This window comes from Podarcis cretensis (genome assembly GCF_951804945.1).
Source record: "Podarcis cretensis genome assembly, chromosome: 2".
NCBI lineage: Eukaryota > Metazoa > Chordata > Lepidosauria > Squamata > Lacertidae > Podarcis > Podarcis cretensis.
In genome coordinates this window covers 38,841,312-38,862,131 of record NC_137171.1, presented here as the reverse complement: position 1 = coordinate 38,862,131, position 20,820 = coordinate 38,841,312, and the positions used below count along the sequence as shown (strand labels likewise).

The following is a 20,820-nucleotide window of genomic DNA, read 5'->3' as shown; positions in this document are numbered from 1 at the left end:
GGGGGATTGAGCTGGGAACTAAATAGGGAAATCCCCCCAGCAGCTCTCCCCTCCCCCAAGTCTGAGTCCATGCCAGACCTCCACCTTGCAATCTACAAAATCATTTCCTCTCATATGCTGGGCAGGTTCTTCTTCACCTGCTGGTTCACATTCCAACTTAAGCCGTCCTATATTTCCCTTTCCCTTTCCTCAGCACAGAATAGCCTCTGCTTCTCCTTCTTGTCCCATTGTTCCCCATTCTTCTCTCATATGCTCAATTTTTGGTTGCAGGACACCTTTTCTATCTTGTTCCTGTGTTGATAAACCTTTCCTGCCTATGCTAGTTGGTGTCAGGCCATTAGCACTGTTAATTGCTCACCAGTGGTTTTGTCCTGTTCCCCGAATTACTTACTAGGCCATTTCAAATTAAAGCTAGTTCTCATCACATTCTGCCAAAAACTGAGCTGTAGAATCCTCCCATTCCAGCACCTAGCAAAATGTGACCCAGGCCTAATCGGAATCTTCTTTGTGCTCCTGAAATGCTCTAAATGTTTGAGGAGCAATGCTTTGATTTTTCTTCTGTTCAAGATGCTTTTCCTTCTGTGACTCTACAGCATTGTTCTCCATTCAGTTTCTATAAATCTCTCATCCTCTTCAGTGTGCTTTGGTAAAGCCATTTCTGAGCTTGGGAGGAGAGGGTGTTGCGGGCTATCCCTTCCCACACACGCGGGGGCTGGCCTTTTGCCCCCACGAGAACAGGGAATCCCCTGGTGTGCCTTCGACCCAGCCCGCCAATCGGCGGGCTGGGGAGGCGGGGCCTAGCCTATTTAAGGCCAGGCACGCCCGGGGACCGCCCTCTTTCCCCTTTCCAGCTGAGCGGTTTTTCCCATCCCACCCACCCTTTAGGCTTAGCTAGCTATGACCTTGCTATGGACTCTGGTTGGTCGCCGCAAGAGGCCTGGTAGGAATTTTTCCAATTTGGTGCACTTCTAGCCTTTTGGTTTTTTCGCCTACCTCGTAGCAAACGTCACAACTTCCATGGTATTGGTGGTTAGGCATTGGCAGGGGGTTAATTGTTAGGCAAATGATGGGGGGGGGGGAGGAAGCGCCATCACCTTCCCCCAATGAAAAGGGTAGTCCGGTAGAGCTACGATTACTCTTTAAGGGTTACCCCACAAAGTATTGGCGTGTAGCTGAAGGGGTGAAATGAAGGGACACAACAACATTTTGGGATTAAAAATGGCCACAGCTTTATCGACTTCAGGAGTAGGCAAACCTTGGCATAGGCATTGGGCATGTATCCCTCTCAGCCCCCTGTTGGGGGTCTGAGGCATGACAGGGTCAGATGGAGGGGAAATGGGGCCATCGCAAAACACAGGTTTACACAGATTGTCCCCTCCCCAGGCGCTGAGGGAAGCTCTGTGGCCCTCCGCCACACACACATGACTTTATGGATAGAAACTTCCTTCAAGACTGATAGGATACCCTGTTATCACCGCTGCAAGAAGTGGGTGAGTCACCCCTTCATCAGATGTAAGACTAAAGGATTCTGCCCAAGGCCTAAACCGCCAAAGTTGTGACTATTGCTATGGGGAAGGCAAAACCTGGTATGCAGGGAAAATTTCTTCCCGGCTCAGAAAACAGCAGCCATTATAAAACCATAGCAATCCCCACAGACCTGGAAAGGAAAAGTTAGACTGCAAATGTAAAAGCAAGATTAGAGGGTGGGCTGGGTGGGTGGTGTTCTGGGCCGACCACACTGTGGAGCGCAGGGCCAGCCCACTTAAGAGCACAGGTAACAAACCGGCCATTTTCTTCAGATGCCATTTTGGGGAGTTCTATGGCCAGTTAGTTCCCATCTGAACATTCAGACAGACTGCACATAAATTAAACAGAGGCAGTCCCAATTAAAGTCACTCAGGGTAGGCTCCACTCAGGTTCGCCATGTGAGTCCTGTCCCTTCCAGCTCGCCCGCAGTAGGTCGACTTGAATTCAACATTGTGGACAAGCCCGTCAACCCACGTAGCCACCAGAGGAATTTCCTCGTATGTTGGCCACACAGGAACAGGCAGCTCCACCACCACCCAGACTTGCCTGCAGCTGCAATGGGCCACAACAGCCACCACCACAGAAACAGTAAGTGGGCTTTCTCAGTATAGGAAAAACTTGCCCCCTGCCCTGCTGTGGATTGCTGCCCATGTTGTCTTTCAAGGTGGACTGCTCCTTCAAAACTACATTATGGCAGGCAGGCAGGCAGGAAGGAAGGGAGGGAGGGAGGGAGGAAGGGAGGGAAAGAAAGAGATTTAGGCAATTCAGTGTTATGTGTAGTTTGGCCCTTGTCTCTCAAAACTGCTCCTATCACTACAGGAAGTAGCCTTTTGAAAGCATCTTAAATAGACACACACTTCTGTTATCCTGTCTTTTTGGGAAAGCTATGAATGGGGTGGGTGAGGGACTGGAATGAGTGTTGGACCAGTGGGTGGATGGGGGATGTCATTCAGTCCTTAATGAGTTCATGCTAAACCAACAATGAAACAAGTGTCATGTATCTTTCTTTTCTTTTTTAAGTTTCCAAATGTCACTTCCAGTTCAGCCGATCTAGGCTTTTAAAAGAATTCCCACCAAATTTTACGTCAGCTATTTTAAGGAATGGTTTAAAATTAAAATCCTTTTACTAAGTTTAGACTTGAGTTTCCCGAGAGACTTGCAATGTTTAAAAAAACTCTTTTGCCATTTCAAAAAGTTCAAAAAAACATTCCAGAAGGGATCTTTAAAAATACATCCTTATAACAAGCCTGGTCTCTGGGCTTCTGTAAGGCTGTCTTGCATTTAATACCCGACATTTGTTTCTCATTTAGTTGCAAAACAGGCGCTAAAATGTAATTCTCATAATTAAATGGAATTAAGTGACACTACTGAGTAATTTACAGAGTGCAGTGAAGGAATAACTTTCAGTTATGTAACCATAACTCAGGCTTTTGGACTAGAGACACTCTTTTGTATAGCTTGTTTTTCTAATGATTGCTTCATACATGACATTTCCCTCCTGTATAAAAAGAACCTCTGCATTTAAAAAATGTGTACAATGGAATCTGAAGCTGCGTTTTTTTCAGTCAGTGCTGATGACTCTGACTGGCAGAAGCTTTCCATGGTTCTTACATTGACCTGGGGTACATCCCCAATTATGTTTATTTTGCCCTAAGTACATAGATTAATGAGGTACAACAAAAACAGAAAACAACAACAACAACAACCCTGATTGCCTCTTTAAAAAACGGACAGGAAGAGGGTGAAAAAGATTATTCTTCCCCCACATGATCACTGCTTCTCTACTTGCTTTGTATGCTCCTGGGGCCTATCTGAACTAAAAATGTAGTAGTATTAGACCAGTTTAAATGTCAAGGCCACCTGGGAATTGTAGTTTGAGGAGCGTGCTGAGAAATCTTTGTTAGAGTTCTTACAGAACTACAGTTTCCAGGGTTCCCTGTGGAGAGGGAATTAATTAAGTGTATTTAAGGTTGAAATACTAAACACACTTATGGATAAAACAGGACTTAATTGTGAATGAACATGGATAGGATCATCATCCCTTTTAGTGATCCAGAAAAATTTAGCCATTTCAGGGATTGAGAAAATAAGGCACTCTTCTGCCTTCATGACATTTGCAGACACCGCCACTGTGTGTGTGAGTAGCTGAAAGATTAATTGTCTCTAATCACATTAATATTATATTATATTATATTATATTATATTATATTATATTATATTATATTATATTATATTATGTATTTATATCCCATCTTTCTTCCAAGCTGGGATTCAAGGCAACTTGCATTTTAAAAACAAAGTAGTTAAAGGAAACTAGTTAAAAACAATAGTTGAAATTCAATAAAACACATTGAGAACCAGCATTAAAGTACTGATTGCTCTTGACATCAGCCAGTGGTCAGCGCTGTCTTCACCTAGTTTCCATGGTGGGACTCTACCTTGATTTAAAGAGAGCAGATCTTCCACGGCTGCACATGTCCTGGTAACATCTAGACTGGATAATGTACTCTATGTGCATGGAAAATGTCAGCTTGTTCAGAATGCAGCTGCTTGGATGCTTGTTGGGGCTAAGCACTTGTAATACACAACCTCTGTAGTATGCCAGTTGTGATGGCTACGATTTCATCACCAGGTTCAATTTAAGGTGTTGGTATTGACATCTAAAGCTATAAATAGTTAGTGACCAGACTATTTGAAGGATTGCCTGTAGCCGTATGAACTTGCCTAGTCTTTAAGATCAGCTCCAGAGTCCTGCTTGAGAGTCCGCCATCAGTGCTCATTATATTGGCAGACACTAGTGACAGGACCTTTTTGGTGTTGGTTCCCTGTCTGTAGGACATCCTCTCAAAGAGTTCACATATGACTGCATTTTAATTAGGTGTTTTACGCCTTCATTTTTATTAGTTTTTAAACAGACTTTGAATCTTTTGAATCTTAATCTTCTTTTTATTAAGAGTACTGTGACTATATACAGCTTTTGCTGATGATGATGTTAGATTAGTATTTGTTTATTTATTTTTATGTCTATGCCCTGAAAAGTGGCATGTAAATACTGAAAATGAACAAGGATATGCACTATCACCAACCATTATTTAAGTATTCATGCCTCCCACCAGTGCACACATGCTGATATCTCACACAAGTACATTGACTTGGTGGCTAATGTGTAAATGTATCTGCGGTTTTTTAAACTTTTACAACAGAAAGCAAAGGAGTGGAAGTCTGCCCCAGATTGGAACAGCAACAGGGGACGGTTTTAGAAACCCCTTTCTCTCATCATGCAATTGTCCTGTCAAAAATCTACCCCAAGTTGCTATTTACCCTGATTTAAAAAACAAAAGGGTTTGCCCCTGCCTCCCTCCCATTTTCCTCCATTGTACAACAATTGCTTTGATGCTCCATGGCTTGACATACTTCTGGGCAAGGAAAAAGCAGTAGCCATCAATGTTTCTCTAAGACTCTGTATACATTACTGGCTTAAAATGCTTCTGGGTTGTTCTTTTCCCCAATTCAGATCAAAGAAATGCACTGGATGCAGAATAAACAATAGTATGTACACAGCCTTCTTTGCCGTTGGGGTGGGGGGTAGTTTTCAATGTGTGTGTGTGTGTGTGTGTGTGGCGTGCGCATGCACTGGCATAGCATTTTCCATGCTGCTTTCTATGCCAGCCTCTGGCTACTGCCCCTCCTGTGAACCTAATCTTCTGTAGTCTTGTTTGGCTTTCTACTCTGGCTTCAGCTCTAAGCCAGGTTCTTGACAATTCACCGACAGAATTGTGCCCAATGGACCACTTCCAAAAACTAAACATTTCCTCTCTTTTCTACCTCTGTATGTCTTCATGCGGGGGGGGGGGGGGGAGACACTTCACGGTTGTTGTTTTCAAAGAAACAAAGTCTACAATAGGATATAGTTTTGTTAAGAGACTTGCAGGAAGCTTTCAAATAACTCTATAGTTTAGGATAATGAAATTACATGCACTGCATGGAAAGCCATCCAATAGTTTCTCCAGTCCTCTCTCTCTCCTCCCTCTCTAAACTCACTCCACCCAAAATGTTCTTTGTTTTTGTTTTTATTTAATATTTTATTTTCTGTTATCTACTTCCTCAGTTGTGGAACAAAACAAAAAAGTTGCCTTCAGGAATCACCTATTCAGCACATTCTACAACTTTGAAAATCATTAGTATTCACTGTCAAATTTTCTGTTGGAGCTAACTAAAATTATTTAGCTGTTCAGATATGGTACAACAGATTATTGAAACACAGGTTGATTCCAAAGGCTAATTCTTTGAATAGTCATCATATAAGTAAAATGTATGGTCACTTAAGTTGCACAAAATTTCTCAGTTCCACAAGCACTCCTCTTGTTTACTGTATTGGCTTCTCTCGCTGTGAAAGTCCCCCCAAGAGGCCTTGTTAAGAATTATCCTCTTGCTAGTGGTTTGCTGTATGAAAGCTTGAAAGTGTGATGTCATCTAAGTTTTCATGATGTCATCAAAGTTTTGGAATTCACTTGTTGGCAAAGGAGCTTAGCAGGTAGTACAAATTGAATAGTTCCTTTATGTAATACAATTAACTCCCTTGCTGGATTAGTCCAAGGGCTGTCTTCTCTAGTATTGTGTTTCTAGCAATGGCCAGCCAGATGGTGATGGGGAGGGAAGATGGATGGATGGATGGATGGATGGATGGATGGATGGATGGATTTGTTTGTTTGTTTATTGAATTTATATACCGCCCTATACCCGCAGGTCTCTATTAAATTTGTATGGGGGTGGTGGAAATTCCTTGCTATGTACAACTAGGCACATAGGTGTGATCCAAGGAGTTATATGTGCCTGCTGCCTAGGTATGTTCACCTCTATTTCTTTGACCCTACCTGCTGTCCCACAAGCTGGTTTTGAAACTCCCTTCAGTTTCAGAAGCAATTTGCTACACAGTGTGGTGAGCTGCAGTTGAACAAACACAAATCCCAATCACCCTACACTTCTTTGGATCCAGGCCATGAGCATATTCAAGGCATGGGAATGCACTCCTAAGAAAACTAGGGAAAAGCGATATGTGGAGGGAATATTACACAGTATAAAAGTCTCATACAAGAATACGTGATTAGAAGCCTTACCTTTTAAAAATTAGGTTTAAAACAAAACAGCCTCATTAATGCCACCTTCACCTCTTTGGAGGAAAGGTGGGATATAAATGTCATAAATATATAACACCTATTGGATTATCTGGGTAACTGGGAACTTTGTGTTCCTGGGTAGGAATACATACATACAAACATACCATTGTTACATAAATTGTAACATACATACCTTGTTACATACATGCATACCATGGTTACAAATGTAGAATCTATGCCCATGTTAAGCTGAATGTGTTGAGGTCAGGAAAAAAGAAGACATGGATGCTCATGCTGCCCAACCTTCCCCACATTCAATGGGTCGTATCCAGTTGTCCCTCATGTTGATGGAACGCTTGCATTTTGGCAGTTTCTGCTCCACATGTAGTCCTTGCACACTCCCTAATCTGCTCTGGAGAACTGAGTAGTCACCAACAACTCAAGGAATGGTAAAACTTAACTCAAGCCCTTATTCTAAGAGGTTTCATCAAGCACCTTGCACTGTCAGTTCAAGAGACACCATTGGAGATACAACCCAACATAACATGAAAATTGTGCTGGAAAGGGCCAAGCCAACATGGTGCCCTCCAGATATTGTGGACTACAATTCCCATCAGTCCAAGGCAGCATGACCAATGGTTAGGGAAGTTGTCTGGAAAGCATGGTATTGGTCATCCCTGCCTTACAGGGATATAGGGACATATACTTGCTGCAGAGTACATTCTAGCTAAGAGAAGCAGTATTCAAACTAAATCTTGAAATGAATTTGCCAACTGTGGAAGCTGAATCTTTTGGAGAATGTTGCATTTGAGCCATTGAACATTAGCATTTTCAACAGTTGAAACTTAGCAGAAGTATGGGATTTTGACTTCCTGTTTGCCTTCATACCTGCCTCCACATGGTTACATTTTGTGTGCATAGAGGTAAGAGCTCCTAACGAAGAAAGAACAAAGTTGAAAGTGTCTGTAGAAGCTTAGCCTGGAATAATTTTTCCTTCTCTAAATGCAGAGTCAGGACAGAAAGATAAACCCAAGTAAAGCTCCCGTTGATTTCAAACCTGAAGGGCCAAGAATGTGGTGAATGACTTCCCCTGGGTTATCTCAGGTTTCTGGTGTTGACAGTAGCTGTAGTTTCTTGCTATCGCTAGAAATGGTGCCCGGAATCTCTTGGCAGTAGGAAGGGTGTTTGGTGCAAAGATCAATGCTGGTAACCTTTCTAATTTTGATGGGAATGCTAGATACTTGATCCCATTTTACTGCTGAAAGAGCAAGCGGTTCACCAACTTTGCTCTGTAAATTGGGATAGAGAAAGTGTGGGAGGGACGCTGGACAAGCAGCCACCATGTACTCTGCTGGGAAAACGAGAGCCTTGGAAGCCTTATCTTTTAAACAATAAACATCAAAAATCTGTGCAGTAGATGAGAAGCAGATATGGGTGTGGGAAAAGAATTCCCCCAGAGACCTAATTTATTGGGCAATCTCCATTGAAGTGAGGAGCAAAGATTCTGAGAGGAACAGGAGGCTGAGATGCTTTTTGAGCAAGCAAAGCTGCAAGGTTATAAACCATGTTTTCAACTTGACTTTTATGGAGATCCATGATATCTCAGGGAAGTAGTGACTTCAGCATTTGTCCATGGGGAGCATGGGAAAGATGCATACAGATTAGCTTTGCAATCAGTGTGTCAATTTGCCTGATAATTCTGCTTCCATCATCCGTTGCTCTTGCATGCAGAATTTGCCTTAACCGAGCCTTCCGATATTAATTTTGAGTGGTGCTTGAATTTTGATGGGCAAATTGAGGACTCTTTCCCCTGCCCACTGTAGTTTGCTCCTGTGTGAAAAAAACAGAAGGGGGTCTCCTCTTAGAGGTTTTGTTTCATTTTGCACAGTCATCAAATGCATTTCAGCATTGTAACAGAGGCACAGGATTCCTCCAGCTATAAGAATAAATATACCCTGTCTAGTGGACAGATTGGAAGGAGTGTTGAATGTCCCAAGATTTAAAGCTATTATAAGAGAAGCAAAACACTCAAAAAACAAAGAAAAAACACTTTCATTAAAGTGAAGCAGAGGAGCTTTTTCAACACAGCAGGAGAATCCTGCTAGGTAGACTAACTTGGTGACTCAGGGTTCTGACAGATAAAGAAAACAAGTTTGAGATGGCAAGCATCCTCTTTAAAAAGTATGGCTTTGTCTGTCTCATGCAGGCAGAATACCCCTTTTAAGCAAATAGCCACCACAGCACATGTGCGCATCATCATAAAACAAAGAAAGTATGCTTCTTGCCTCAGAACTGTTATTTTTGCCCACGTGCACATTTATGGATTAAATATGAATGAGTTTAATTTATCGTCTGAAAATTCTATGATTAAATGTTATTCAATTAGGTAACAGTTCTACTCTGTATATTTATGACAAACTGTTTAGGGCAAGGGCAGCCATCATGGTGTTGTTGGATAGCAACTCCCACCATCCCTGACCATTGGCCATGCTGGCTGAGGCTGATAGAAATTGTGGTTCACCAACATCAGGAGGCCATTATGTTTGTTAGCCTTGGTTTTAAGGGCTCAAGGGTTGGTAATCAGAGCAGCATTTTGACCTAAATATCCTTGAAAAAGCTTCTTCTGTCCAAACAGAAACATAGTAGTGGAAAAGTCAGCTTTAGTGTTTGTTCTAGGGAAGAAGAGAAAATTATGATGTGGGACAAAATTGTATCAAGAAAACTGGACAATAAAAGGTCACGATACTGTATATATCCCCAGAAAGCTCCTGTTGATTACCGTCTCAGTACCCACGAAAACATGTATCTCCCACTTTGGCTATCAGTGAGAGAAATCATTTGCTGGCTAGATTTGGGCATTGAATCCCAGAGGGTGTGAGATCCTTAATCTATGCCCCCTTCTTCAGGAAACATGCCAGACTATTATGACCACAAAGCCGCAGTGAGATAATGCATCTTATCTGCCTGAGCAAATTTTAATGTGGTCCTCTTGATTAGTGTTTAGAAACCAAGCAAACAATTGATTTAAAATAATTGGTAAATTATGATTAAATAAAAATGTTTATACCAAGGAGTTTGTCATTGATATGATAAAATAAATATTTGCAGAAGGAACTTTTCCTTGGCCCAGAGCCTGGTCCATGAGCTTTGTGAGATTGACCGTGGTCTCATTTTAATAAAGACCAGAAGGCTTTCCAAGAAAATATAGTGCCTCCTTCCATTTAGCCAACCAACGTATATCAAGACCTTTGTCCATTTCCCTAATATACAATGGCATGGGTCGTCCTTTGGGTCATTCTGGTAATGCCTGTCATTTATCCTTCAAAATTGGCTGAAACTATATTACAAGTTAATAAAAGAAGACAGTTTAGTGTTTGGGTCTGGTATAAACACAAACTGAAACACTGAATACCACTCAAGCATTACTTCCAGAAGGCAGACATGGGATATGAGAGGGACTTGTGAGCTCACCATAAACATATATAAGTTTTACACCTGTTTCACTATTAGGGTAGCTACCTCCACCCCCAAAATAAAGCTTAGTTCTTATAGTTGTTCTGAGAATTTTCTTAAGATAATGATTCATAGCTACACTTCCCAGGGTTCCCTGGGGGAAAGGAATGACTATAAACCAGTTTAAGTCTGTGGTGTAGACATGCCCCACGTTTAGGTTTCATTTACTCTGGGCCTGCCTTTCAGTCACGTATCCACATGCAGAACCATCTAGCTGCTCACTGTGGCTTGTTTTGGCTGACCATCTCTGTAGCAACCACCTCTCTCTTTCTGTTAGGCGTATTGCTCCCCCAGCACCCTTCCCATGCTTCTACCACATATAAAGTACAGTACATATGAGGAGGTTTAACCAGCTGTGGACCCTTTTGCATAGAGATGACTTGGCCTCTTTGCTCCACGTTTTGGTAACCTCCACATCAAACTATTGCTGTGCACCCTATGTAGGTCTGCTGTTGAAAACACTTTAGAAGCCTCAACGGTACAGAATGCAGCAGCCAGGTAATGACTGCAAGAACACACATAACACCTGTTCTGAAGCAGCTGCACATCTTTGTTTAACTACAGTGGTACCTCGGGTTACATACGCTTCAGGTTACAGACTCTGCTAACCCAGAAATAGCACCTCAGGTTAAGAACTTTGCTTCAGGATGAGAACAGAAATCGTGCTCCGGCGGTGCGGCAGCAGCAGGAGGCCCCATTAGCTAAAGTGGTGCTTCAGGTTAAGAACAGTTTCAGGTTAAGAACAGACCTCCGGAATGAATTAAGTACTTAACCCAAGGTACCACTGTATTTTGATTGGGAGGTTGCTTTGCTTTTGCACAATGCATAATACTGTGGACCAAATTGAAGCTGGATATTTTACTCCTGCTGGTTCTCCAAGGAGCTCAGCATGACACATACTGTGTTATCATTTTTATCCTCACAATAACCCTGTCTGGTAGGTTAGGTTGAGAGACAGTGACTGGCCCTTGATTGCCTAGTAAGCTTCATACCTCAGTGAAGATTTGAAACCAGGTCTCCCTTATCTGAGTCAGACATTCTATCTACTACACACTTTGCTGGCTTGTAAACTGAGTCATAACATTCACCAGGTTGTGTGTGGTTTGTTTTTTAATAGACTGAATGTATCCCCATGCCTATTTTTGCCAGTTCAGCATTTCAGCAGCAAAATGACCACCCCATATGGGAATTAGATTTGATCAATTCATCCACCCATCTTCTTCTTTTTTTCCAGATACGTTTCATAGTCGTTAATGAGATTTTGCTGCCTTGAAAATGGTTAGCTTACATCCTCTTGGGTTGCTGTGCCTGTTTCACAGATTACTTCATTACTTGATTGCACAATGCTTTTAAGCAACAGAAGATCATTGTTTGTGTTGTGTGTTTAGACTCACTGCTGTCCAGTCAATAAAACGTTGGGTATCCTTCATTTTAAATGTTACCTGAGCTGTGGACTTGCTGGACGTTTGTGGGCAAGGCATTGTGTTTCAGGCTGTATTTCTTGTCTGTAAAATGGGGGTAATGGTAACTGACCTTTACAGAATTGCTCTGAATATGATTGAGATAAGGAAGCAAATTTGCCACAGTAATTCTCTGCTGCTCTGCTCAGTTTAACACTTTCATACTTGACAGTAACTTATAGTGGCTTCTGAATATGCGGATGCTCTTGACTGAGACTACTGACGGATCTACACATAACACTCGTGCTGTTCTTATATACCTCCCCTTTGTCTGCTGTGTGACGCTCAGGAAGTGCAGGTATGCTTAAGATCAGGGTAGGAAAATGCAGTAGTGTCAGGATGACAGCATGCTTCAGTGTGTCAATTCTGGTGCCCCAAAATCCAGCACCATAGGCGGAATCCCAGACCTTCTCCACCAACGCCCACCATGGAAGTAATTATTGCAAGAGTTGTATAACCACTGCTACACAGAGGGCACTAGAGAAAGGAGGCACACTCAGGCCGGCATTTGAACTATCCTCCTGCCTGCCTGCTAGCTTCTCTTGTATCATCAGTGTGTGTCCCAGGGAGTTCTCATGAGGACATTTCAAATGAGCCCACCAGCGTTACATTGGCCTGGAGATTAGAGAGAACACACAGTGATCTTCAAGAGGGATGGAATCTATAGTAGCAAAGCCAGCCGGCCCCACCCTGCACTCAGTGCACATTTTGCATCCCTCCCTCAATAAACACAACAGATTGCCATATTTTCTCTCTTTTTTACAATTAAATATTTACGCTAGGCAGAAAACATTTTGCATGGACTTTTTAAACAGCCATGTCATCTTGCTCTTTTCATTCTCTAATCTTTCAGTTCTGAATCAGAAGTGAAGATTTTTAGCCTATTTACTAAGAAGTAAATATTATGATGAAAACATCAGACAGCTTAGCAGTGACTTTAGGAAAGTGGAGAAAGCATTTTCTGGTAGTGCTGTCAATTGCAAAACATTCCATAGGCTACCAATGGAGGGAGTGATCTTGTTCTGGAATTCCTAATTTTCTTAGACTCTTAAGAGTTGGAATAAATACAAATCATTTCATCTGAGGGCCAGGTCTGACATTACCTTAGCAGTGAGAGTGATGCTGCATCGTATAGCTATTACACAGGATCTAGTAGCATTAGAGGATCCAGATCATAGGGGCAGCACCCATAGACTTGAAACTTCTCCCAGTATTGCCAGGCTTTTCCACTGCCCCATCTCCTGATACTGAGGCCACTGCGCATGTGCAGGTCTGAATCTTTTAGCAAAGCAGCACAGGAATAGCAGACATAGCTGCAGTTTGCCTTCCACACTTCTTAAGGTAGCATAAGAAGGACACTGTTGCTGCCTTAAGACAGGATCATTTTCAATCAGTCATAAAGTGCAGGACTCTGAGTTTGATCTCACAAAATGTTGTTGCATGGAACATATTTCAGCTGTGCTGTGCTCCACAACACAAGGTTTTCCATCCCTCCATAATGGTTAGTAAGCATTATTGGCCACTTTGCATGCTCAGTCCTCATTCAGCTATTTTGCACCACCACCCTCCAGGTTTCCCAACACACTGCTTAATTCTCTCTCTCTCTCTCTCTCTCTCTCTCTCTCTCTCTCTCTCTCTCTCTCCTTCCTTCCTTCCTTCCTTCCTTCCTTCCTTCCTTCATACCACTGCAGATTTTGGGAATTCTCCGAGTCTGCTGACAAATGACTAGTGTGTGGATAATGCTGTTTTGGCTACATAAGCTCAGATGCTTGCCTCTGAAAATCAAAGACAGGGAATTGGTAGCCTTGAACCCATTGGTGCTTAAGAATTATGAGAAACTTGTTGATGGAGTACTGAAATTAGTGGTGCCATTTTGGCTCAGTCTTACATGAATGAATGAAGCAAGCTTATTCAGTTGACTGCCTGTGGTAATTGTGGGCATCTTCGTAGAGGAATACAGTGGTACCTCGGGTTAAGAACTTAATTCGTTCTAGAGATCCATTCTTAACCAGAAACTGTTCTTAACTTGAGGTACCACTTTAGCTAATGGGGCCTGCCGCACCACCACGGTGCAATTTCTGTTCTCATCCTGAAGCAAAGTTCTTAACCCGAGGTACTATTTCTCGGTTAGCGGAGTAATCTGAAGCGTCTGTAACCTGAGGTACCACTGTACAAAATTCATTTGGGAGAAGCGGTTACTATACCAGCCACTGCATGCGTCATTGCTGCAAGTGTGCTTCTTGGCACTGTGCTTGAATCCATTGTGGAAGGTTGGTGTAGAAGTCCTTCTGCATAAAGGGCCTGCGACACACTGCCTTCTGAAACATTATGGAATACCACTATCTGTTAGAAACAGAGCTGAAGTTTTTCAGCCTCACTTACCTTACAGAGTGTTTGTTGTGGGGGAGGAAGGGAAAGGAGAATGTTAGCCGCTTTGAGACTCCTTTGGGTAGTGATAAAGTGGGATATCAAATCCAAACTCTTCCTCTTCTTCTTCTTCTTCTTCTTCTTCTGAGCACTTCTGCAAGAATTCAGCCCAAGATGTATATTGTGAGGTAATAAATTATGGGGAGTCAGAGAAACCAGCTTAAAAAGTTTTTAAAACAGAAATGTGTTAAAACAACAACAAACTCCTTATAAAGCCTGGTGAAAGTCTTTCTGAGTACATGAAACATAAAAGAGAGTGTTTCTTGTTGAATTCTAGTGCCTGGTGTCCAGCTACTTTCATAGACAGATTTATTGTATTCAAACATTAAAGTATTTTTGTTAATGTCCTAATACATTAATACTTTAACTATGCCAATAGTTGGTGAAATAGTTGGTGAAATAAACCAAATATGTTTTGACCCAACAATTTTAGCTTAAAATGGGATCAGTCTGTTGAGTCATGGAAAGCTCAAATCAAAATGCTGGGTTTGTTTGTTTGTCTTTAAACACTTAATACTAATAAAGAGTCACTGTATGGTTTTACCCTCTTGATCAAGATGTTACTCCTTATGAGGACTTTTGGGGGGCCAGACATGGCTTTGTAATGGTTTTGATTGTACTTTTAAACTAGTTTTGTATTAATAGCTTTGTTTTAAGTTTATTTCTGAACTACCTTGGACCCCCCCCCTTTAAAGCAGAATGTAAGTTTTAAATAAAAAATAATGACTATCCGAAAAGACACTTGCTATACTGTTATCCACTATCCTATATTTTTATTTTCTTCTTTTCTTTACATATGATACTTTGTCTTTCTTCAATCTCATTTTAATGAGATCAAGCAGCTACTGAGAAAAGAACTTTTGTTCTGAAGAGTCTGATACTTAAGGTAAATGTTAATTGACATCACCAGGGGAAAATCCAAGTCAGACAATTCATTACTGGAGGAAGTCTTAAATTATAATGTGTGAACAGAGAAAAGCCTCATTGCAAAGGAATATGTGGCTTTGTGGTCTCTTTTGAGTTCTGTGAATCCATATTTAAACCTTAGAGATACATGAACTGCTAAGCCAAACTGCCACCCTTTGAGAGTCAATACATGTGTATATGTCATTTATTCATAAATCTCTTGATTATTCCACACCTGGTGGCTCACAGCCAGAGCCCTTTTCAAATGTTTTATAGTGTGTTAAATGAAATTGAATCAGAGGGGCAACTCTGTGGTGAAAGTCCCCACCCCAAATCCGTGTGCATCCAATGTAAGATCTGAACATATTCTCATCTGTACAGTTTCCTTGGGCATCTTAGTGTGGAAAGACAGGGTGTACACTAACTTTGTTGTTGTTAAAAACTGCAAATGCAAAGACCTTTCACTGTGTGTTCAACAAGGCTGCTTTTCCAGGGTTCCCAACCATGCAGAGAGAGTTCTCTGAGCACATCATTATATAATCAGGACCATTTTTAGACATTACAAATATTGTGATGATACACATCCCACCATGTGCATTAATTACAACTGAAAAGGGCTCAAATATCTGAATAGACTTTACTGAAAAGCATGAATAAGAATAATTAACTAAAGTGATGCTTGTGCTGTTTTTAAATCAGCCCCTGAGTGATGTGGAATATTGTTTTGAAGGTATTTTTTAAAAGGACAGTTATTTGAGCTTGGGAACTTTGATGGAGATTTGTCAGCAGAATATAGGTGACGGTGCTTGGGATATAATGCATGGTGAGAACTTTGTCAGTTACATACTTTATGCGCTTACAAGGACCTCTGTTCTTGTTGTTTGTACTGCTAAGGTTGTGCCGCAAAGTTGTGTCCACATAGGGTGTCTGAGTTTTGTGAGTTTTTGAAGATTAGTTTGTGTTTGTGTGACATATCAATGGGTTTATTAATAGGTGATGCCTGTATCACTAGATTCACTTTAAAGCAAAAACTAACCTAACACACAGCCACTATGCCATCCAAAAACCTCCGCTGAAGTCAAGAAATCCCATCCTTGGGATGTGAGCTATTAAAATCCACTGCAGGAACCATGCAGCCGAGCCCTTCTTCTTGAATTCCTGGTAGCAACAGGCTCTGTATGCTGGAAAGAGTTAAGCAGGAGTCTGTTGATATTTCAGAGCTGCTCCGAACCCCTGCAGTCAGAGGGAGGGAAGCTCTTGATTGGCCAAGTTCCTGTTGGTAGTAATAGCGGATCAGATATCAAACTTCTGTCTTTCCTAAAGACCCTTTAGGGATAGTCTGCTCCCCGCTAGACTATGACATCAGTCAGGACACCCGGTGATGTTGCTGATAGTAAACTCTGAGAAAGGAGGGGAGGGTGGGATAGAAAGGAGGGGTCTGCTAGCTAAAAGTTAATTAGCCCAACACAGTGCAAGGGCATACAGTAGGCTTTCGCGGAGGGTCAGTGCTAGATGGGACCAAACCTTTACTGAGTTACACTTCTGCTGCTTTCTGCAATCACCTAGACTCCAAGGGAGGGCTAGATGAATTGTGATTCATTGGTCGTGATCAGCTTCTCTTCTTGGAGCCAGTTAATGGTTTGAGCATTGAGGGGCTTTCTGGCACTGGGAATTATCACAAGGCATCACCATGACACTTCTGGGGTCTGAGCATTCTCTGCTGATTCGGAGCAAATTCAGATCAGGTAGGGCTAACTCGGCAAGAATTTCTCCTAAAACTTTTCTCTACTACAAGCCTCAGCTGGAGGCTGTTTCTTATTAAGCAGCATGCAAGTAAAATAACCAGGGAGTCGTAAAGCTGTCATGGGCTCGCTCTCACAGAGGCTACTCTGCAAATGAAGAAATGCGTTTTCCTTTCTGTCTGCTCCCTCTCTTTCTGCTCTTTCCCTACTTACAATTTATGTCTGTGGCGTAGCTTACTAAAAAACAAACAAACCCAAATGCTCTACAATTCTGAGTTCTCCACATATTTGAATGAGAACTGGTCCAAAAATCCATAAGGGCTGTTATGACAAGCAGTAGATCTCCTCCCATCCATACAAGTCAGATGCTGTCCTGTATATCCTAGCCTTGATGCTTTACTCCAGCATCCAGGCAGCCAGCCTTAGGGTTCTGTGACTAATTGGACAAACATGAATTTGCAGAAAGGCATCGATTTTTTTTTTAGAAGTACAAAAAACAAATGGAACATGCAAAGTATTTAAAATGACATCACCAGAGAAATATAGCTAGAGCCAAACGACTGATTGCCATTTTCTAAAGCTTTGCAACAAAAAAACATGTACCAGATCTCCAGAGTGTGTTGAAGCCCCATTAGGGGCGTCTTCTTTGAGGACATCCAACGTGAATAAAGGTGAGTAATGGTGAATAAAGGCAGGAGACAGTCACATAGAAATCAGTCCTATTGCAAGCTTAGGGTCACAGCAACTTTAGATAAATTCAGCATTGTATAGTGTGTGTTCTTGTGTGCATGCTTGTGTTTATACGTTATTCTTATTGGGTTTGGCTATACCAATTATTATTTTAAATAGCACTCTTTGCTTGTCGTCCGAGTTGTTGCTGCGTGCATCCAGTTCTCCTGTATGTTTCACCCATCCCAGAATGTCACCCACTCAGCTTGGGGAAGGGTGGCAGTTTTTGATCTCTAGTACACCAGAGATAACGAGAAGATCAGAAACTTATCGTACTGTTGCTAATCCACTAGGGTTTTATGAAGACATTTGAGGCAGCTGGGTGGTCATTTGCAGTGTTTGCTTAGAAAATATAAAATTGGCAGCTAGTTGAAAACTCCAGAGTTGTATGTTCAAATGAAGAGACTCTGGCTGGCTGGGGTTCTACACAGTTTGGGTCCAGTACTTTGCTGTGGTTTCTCTATCACTGTAATCACATTTCATGAGAATAAGTCATTCCTCAGAATCCATTGGTGTATTATGGTAATGGTACAGTGCCATTCACTGGAAAGAAGAGGGCTTGCTCTCTAACCCAGTAATCCCAAAGCAATACTGCCACCTTCCTGAAGCGAGGAGGACACAAGGGGGATGGTTCTCCAGGCCATTGCATTCTTTTACAGTGAGCCAGTATTGTTTTTAAGACTCATTTCGGTGTTATTTTTAAAGACGGGGTGTTGGGGGTTGAGAGATTACAGAGTTGATGGTAGGATCGCATATTTTTCAAATGATTCTAGGCTAAAAGTAAACTTTATGACTCTTTTAGTCCCATAAATTTTGTTTCTTTTAGAGTTTCTAACAGAGTCGCTTTGTAGGGGCACTCTTCCAATCTCTTTCCCACATTTTAATTACCACCTCTTTGTCTTGGGGTGAAGACATACAGGGTGCTGTTGTGACTGTTACCCATCTTATTTTGGTGCTACTTTTATGAAAAAAAACGTTTTCTTGTAAGTAGAAACCTGTCCACATTGATCCTTACAGTTAGCATTTTGGAATATTAGTATAGCACTAAAAATGGGGCCACAGCAGCAGCAGGAAACGGTTAGAATCCCAAGGATATTCCCATAGACTCCCAAGCTACAGGGCAGATGTGTTTGAGTGCGCTTGCATATTGAGTGCGATAAACTGAAAAGTGTTAATTTAAATAAAGGGTTTAAACATAAGAGCATCTTTGCTCTGGTGTCTCTTGCATGATACACATGGTGATCAAACACTAACCTTGATGTTTAAAGAGGATAGACCTTAGCTGCAGCATGGAAATAGAGCACAGATCCTTCATGTCAATTTGTACTTCATCCCAAATTTTCCAAAATGGAATTGTAGCACTACATAAGCAGAATGCTTGTTGCGTATAGTACTTTGTATAACAAATATAGTCAGTATATGAATTTCTTACCACTGTGTTTGATGGGGATTACTCCCCAAAAAGTGTACGTAGGAGAGCAGCCTTTGTTTGAGGTACAGGTGGGAAGTTGTCGCTAGCGTTAACCATTGTAGGTGACAAAAATTATGGTTTCTGTATGTACAATTACCGTACATAAAATGTATGATACAGTATCATAGACTTACTATCATTGACTATTTCTACTGCCAATATAAATGATACATAAACATCCTACATGAGAATATCGGCAATGAATGTATACAGACTGAAATAAGCCATTAGCCGTGGTTCTTTCATCAGTTCAGGCGTGTACATTGCAATCCTACCTCCGGTGACCTATTTAGAGCACGTACTGAGGACCTCCTTTGGAGCTTCATCCAAGGACGTAACCATTTTCTTGTAAGCTTTGGTAACCTTTCAGCTCAAACTACTGTATTGCGCTATGTAGGCGTCTGCCTTAGGACTTCTGTTGCTTTAAAATGTAGCAGCTCACCTAGTCTGGGGCTGATCACAGAGCTGCCATGCCACTAATTCTAGGTGAGCTCTGCATGTTTCCTGGCCAAATTCAAAGTGTTGATTGTGACATTTAGAAACCTACACGGTCCTGGCATTTTTAAGGGAATGTTTCCCCCCATATTTACCTGTCCCTGGAATTAGGCTAAAGTGGAAAAATGCTGCTTCACTTGCCACCATCTTCTGGGGTAAGGTTGTTCCCTACCAAGCATAAGGCTTTATCTAGCCTCGTTCACACATCACAGTGAGCCCAACTATAGCTTACTAGGATCACAGAAACACATAGGCACTTGTAAAGGAGCTCACTTGCACTTTTCTCCTCACCAATTTTTTTTTTTTTACTCCCATAACACACTGAAATAAGCCACGGTTTGGCTAAGCATGCAACCCGATTTCGGGCCCTTGGTTATGCTCTCTCCTTGCTAACCAGATGTTGCAGCCAAGGTTTGCTCTTGTGCTTTCAAAATGATGGCTGTATAGTTTTAATGAATGTTGCAGGCTGTTTTGCATGCCTATGACTGAAAAAGTGTGTTGTTCTAACAGCAAGTAAATAAAACAAAGTATAAGGTAAAGGTAAAGGGACCCCTGACCATTAGGTCCAGTCGTGGCCGACTCTGGGGTTGCGGCGCTCATCTCGCTTTTTGGCCGAGGGAGCCGGCGTACAGCTTCTGGGTCATGTGGCCAGCACGACTAAGCCACTTCTGGCGAACCAGAGCAGCGCACGGAAATGCCATTTACCTTCCCGCCAGAGCGGTACCTATTTATCTACTTGCACTTTGATGTGCTTTCGAACTGCTAGGTTGGCAGGAGCAGGGACGAGCAACGGGAGCTCACCCCATTGCGGGGATTCAAACCGCCGACCTTCTGATCAGCAAGCCCAAGGCTCTGTGGTTTAACCCACAGCGCCATAGTTTTTCATATAATCACAGGTTGCATACATACCATACATTTAAAGCACCTCCACCCCCCCCCCCCAAAATAGAATCCTGGGAACTGTTGTTTACGCCTAACAGAAATTCCCAGCACTCTTAACTATAGTTACCTTTGGGAGGAAATGTGCTTTACAGAGTTGGAAGGGTTCTCAAAGGTAAACTAGTCCAACTCTATTACTAATCATTCCCACTAGATGGTCATCCAGCCTGCTCTTTTGCATAGCGTTCTGCCAAGGGGGGGGGGGGATAAGACTTGTTTACATTGAAAACTTGTGCCTTCAAGTGAAACTTATGGTAAAACAAGCCACTGCTCTGAGTGGAGTATAAATCTAATATGTCAAAAATCTTCAGCGATGTTGCAGGCATGTTCTCCCCTCCCACTTCCTTCTGAGTTAAGAGACTAGGATTTGTGTGTATGTTTATTTTGTCTATTTTACCAAAGATAAATGCACAAACCTGAGGTCATCCTGACAAATTCCACAGAAACAATGATTCTTTTTGCCTGCCTTCCAAATATCAATGGAATTGCCTTAA

The 20,820-nt window shown here is 42.0% G+C and overlaps 1 protein-coding gene across 8 annotated transcripts in view; it reads left to right on the top strand.

The window, feature by feature from the left end:
* Nucleotides 1–20,820, top strand: part of MYOCD (myocardin) — a 238,553-nt gene that overhangs the window by 178,707 nt on the left and 39,026 nt on the right. The window contains exon 1 of one of the 8 annotated variants that reach the window (XM_079965959.1): nucleotides 16,341–16,695. The exons of 5 other annotated variants lie outside the window; for them this stretch is intronic. In XM_079965959.1, coding sequence (XP_079822085.1) covers nucleotides 16,641–16,695 — 55 coding nt within the window. In that variant the 5' untranslated portion in view covers nucleotides 16,341–16,640. Of the gene's footprint in view, nucleotides 1–16,340; nucleotides 17,364–20,820 lie in introns of those variants that run through there. 2 more of the 8 variants (XM_079965962.1, XM_079965963.1) reach the window with 2 other exon arrangements.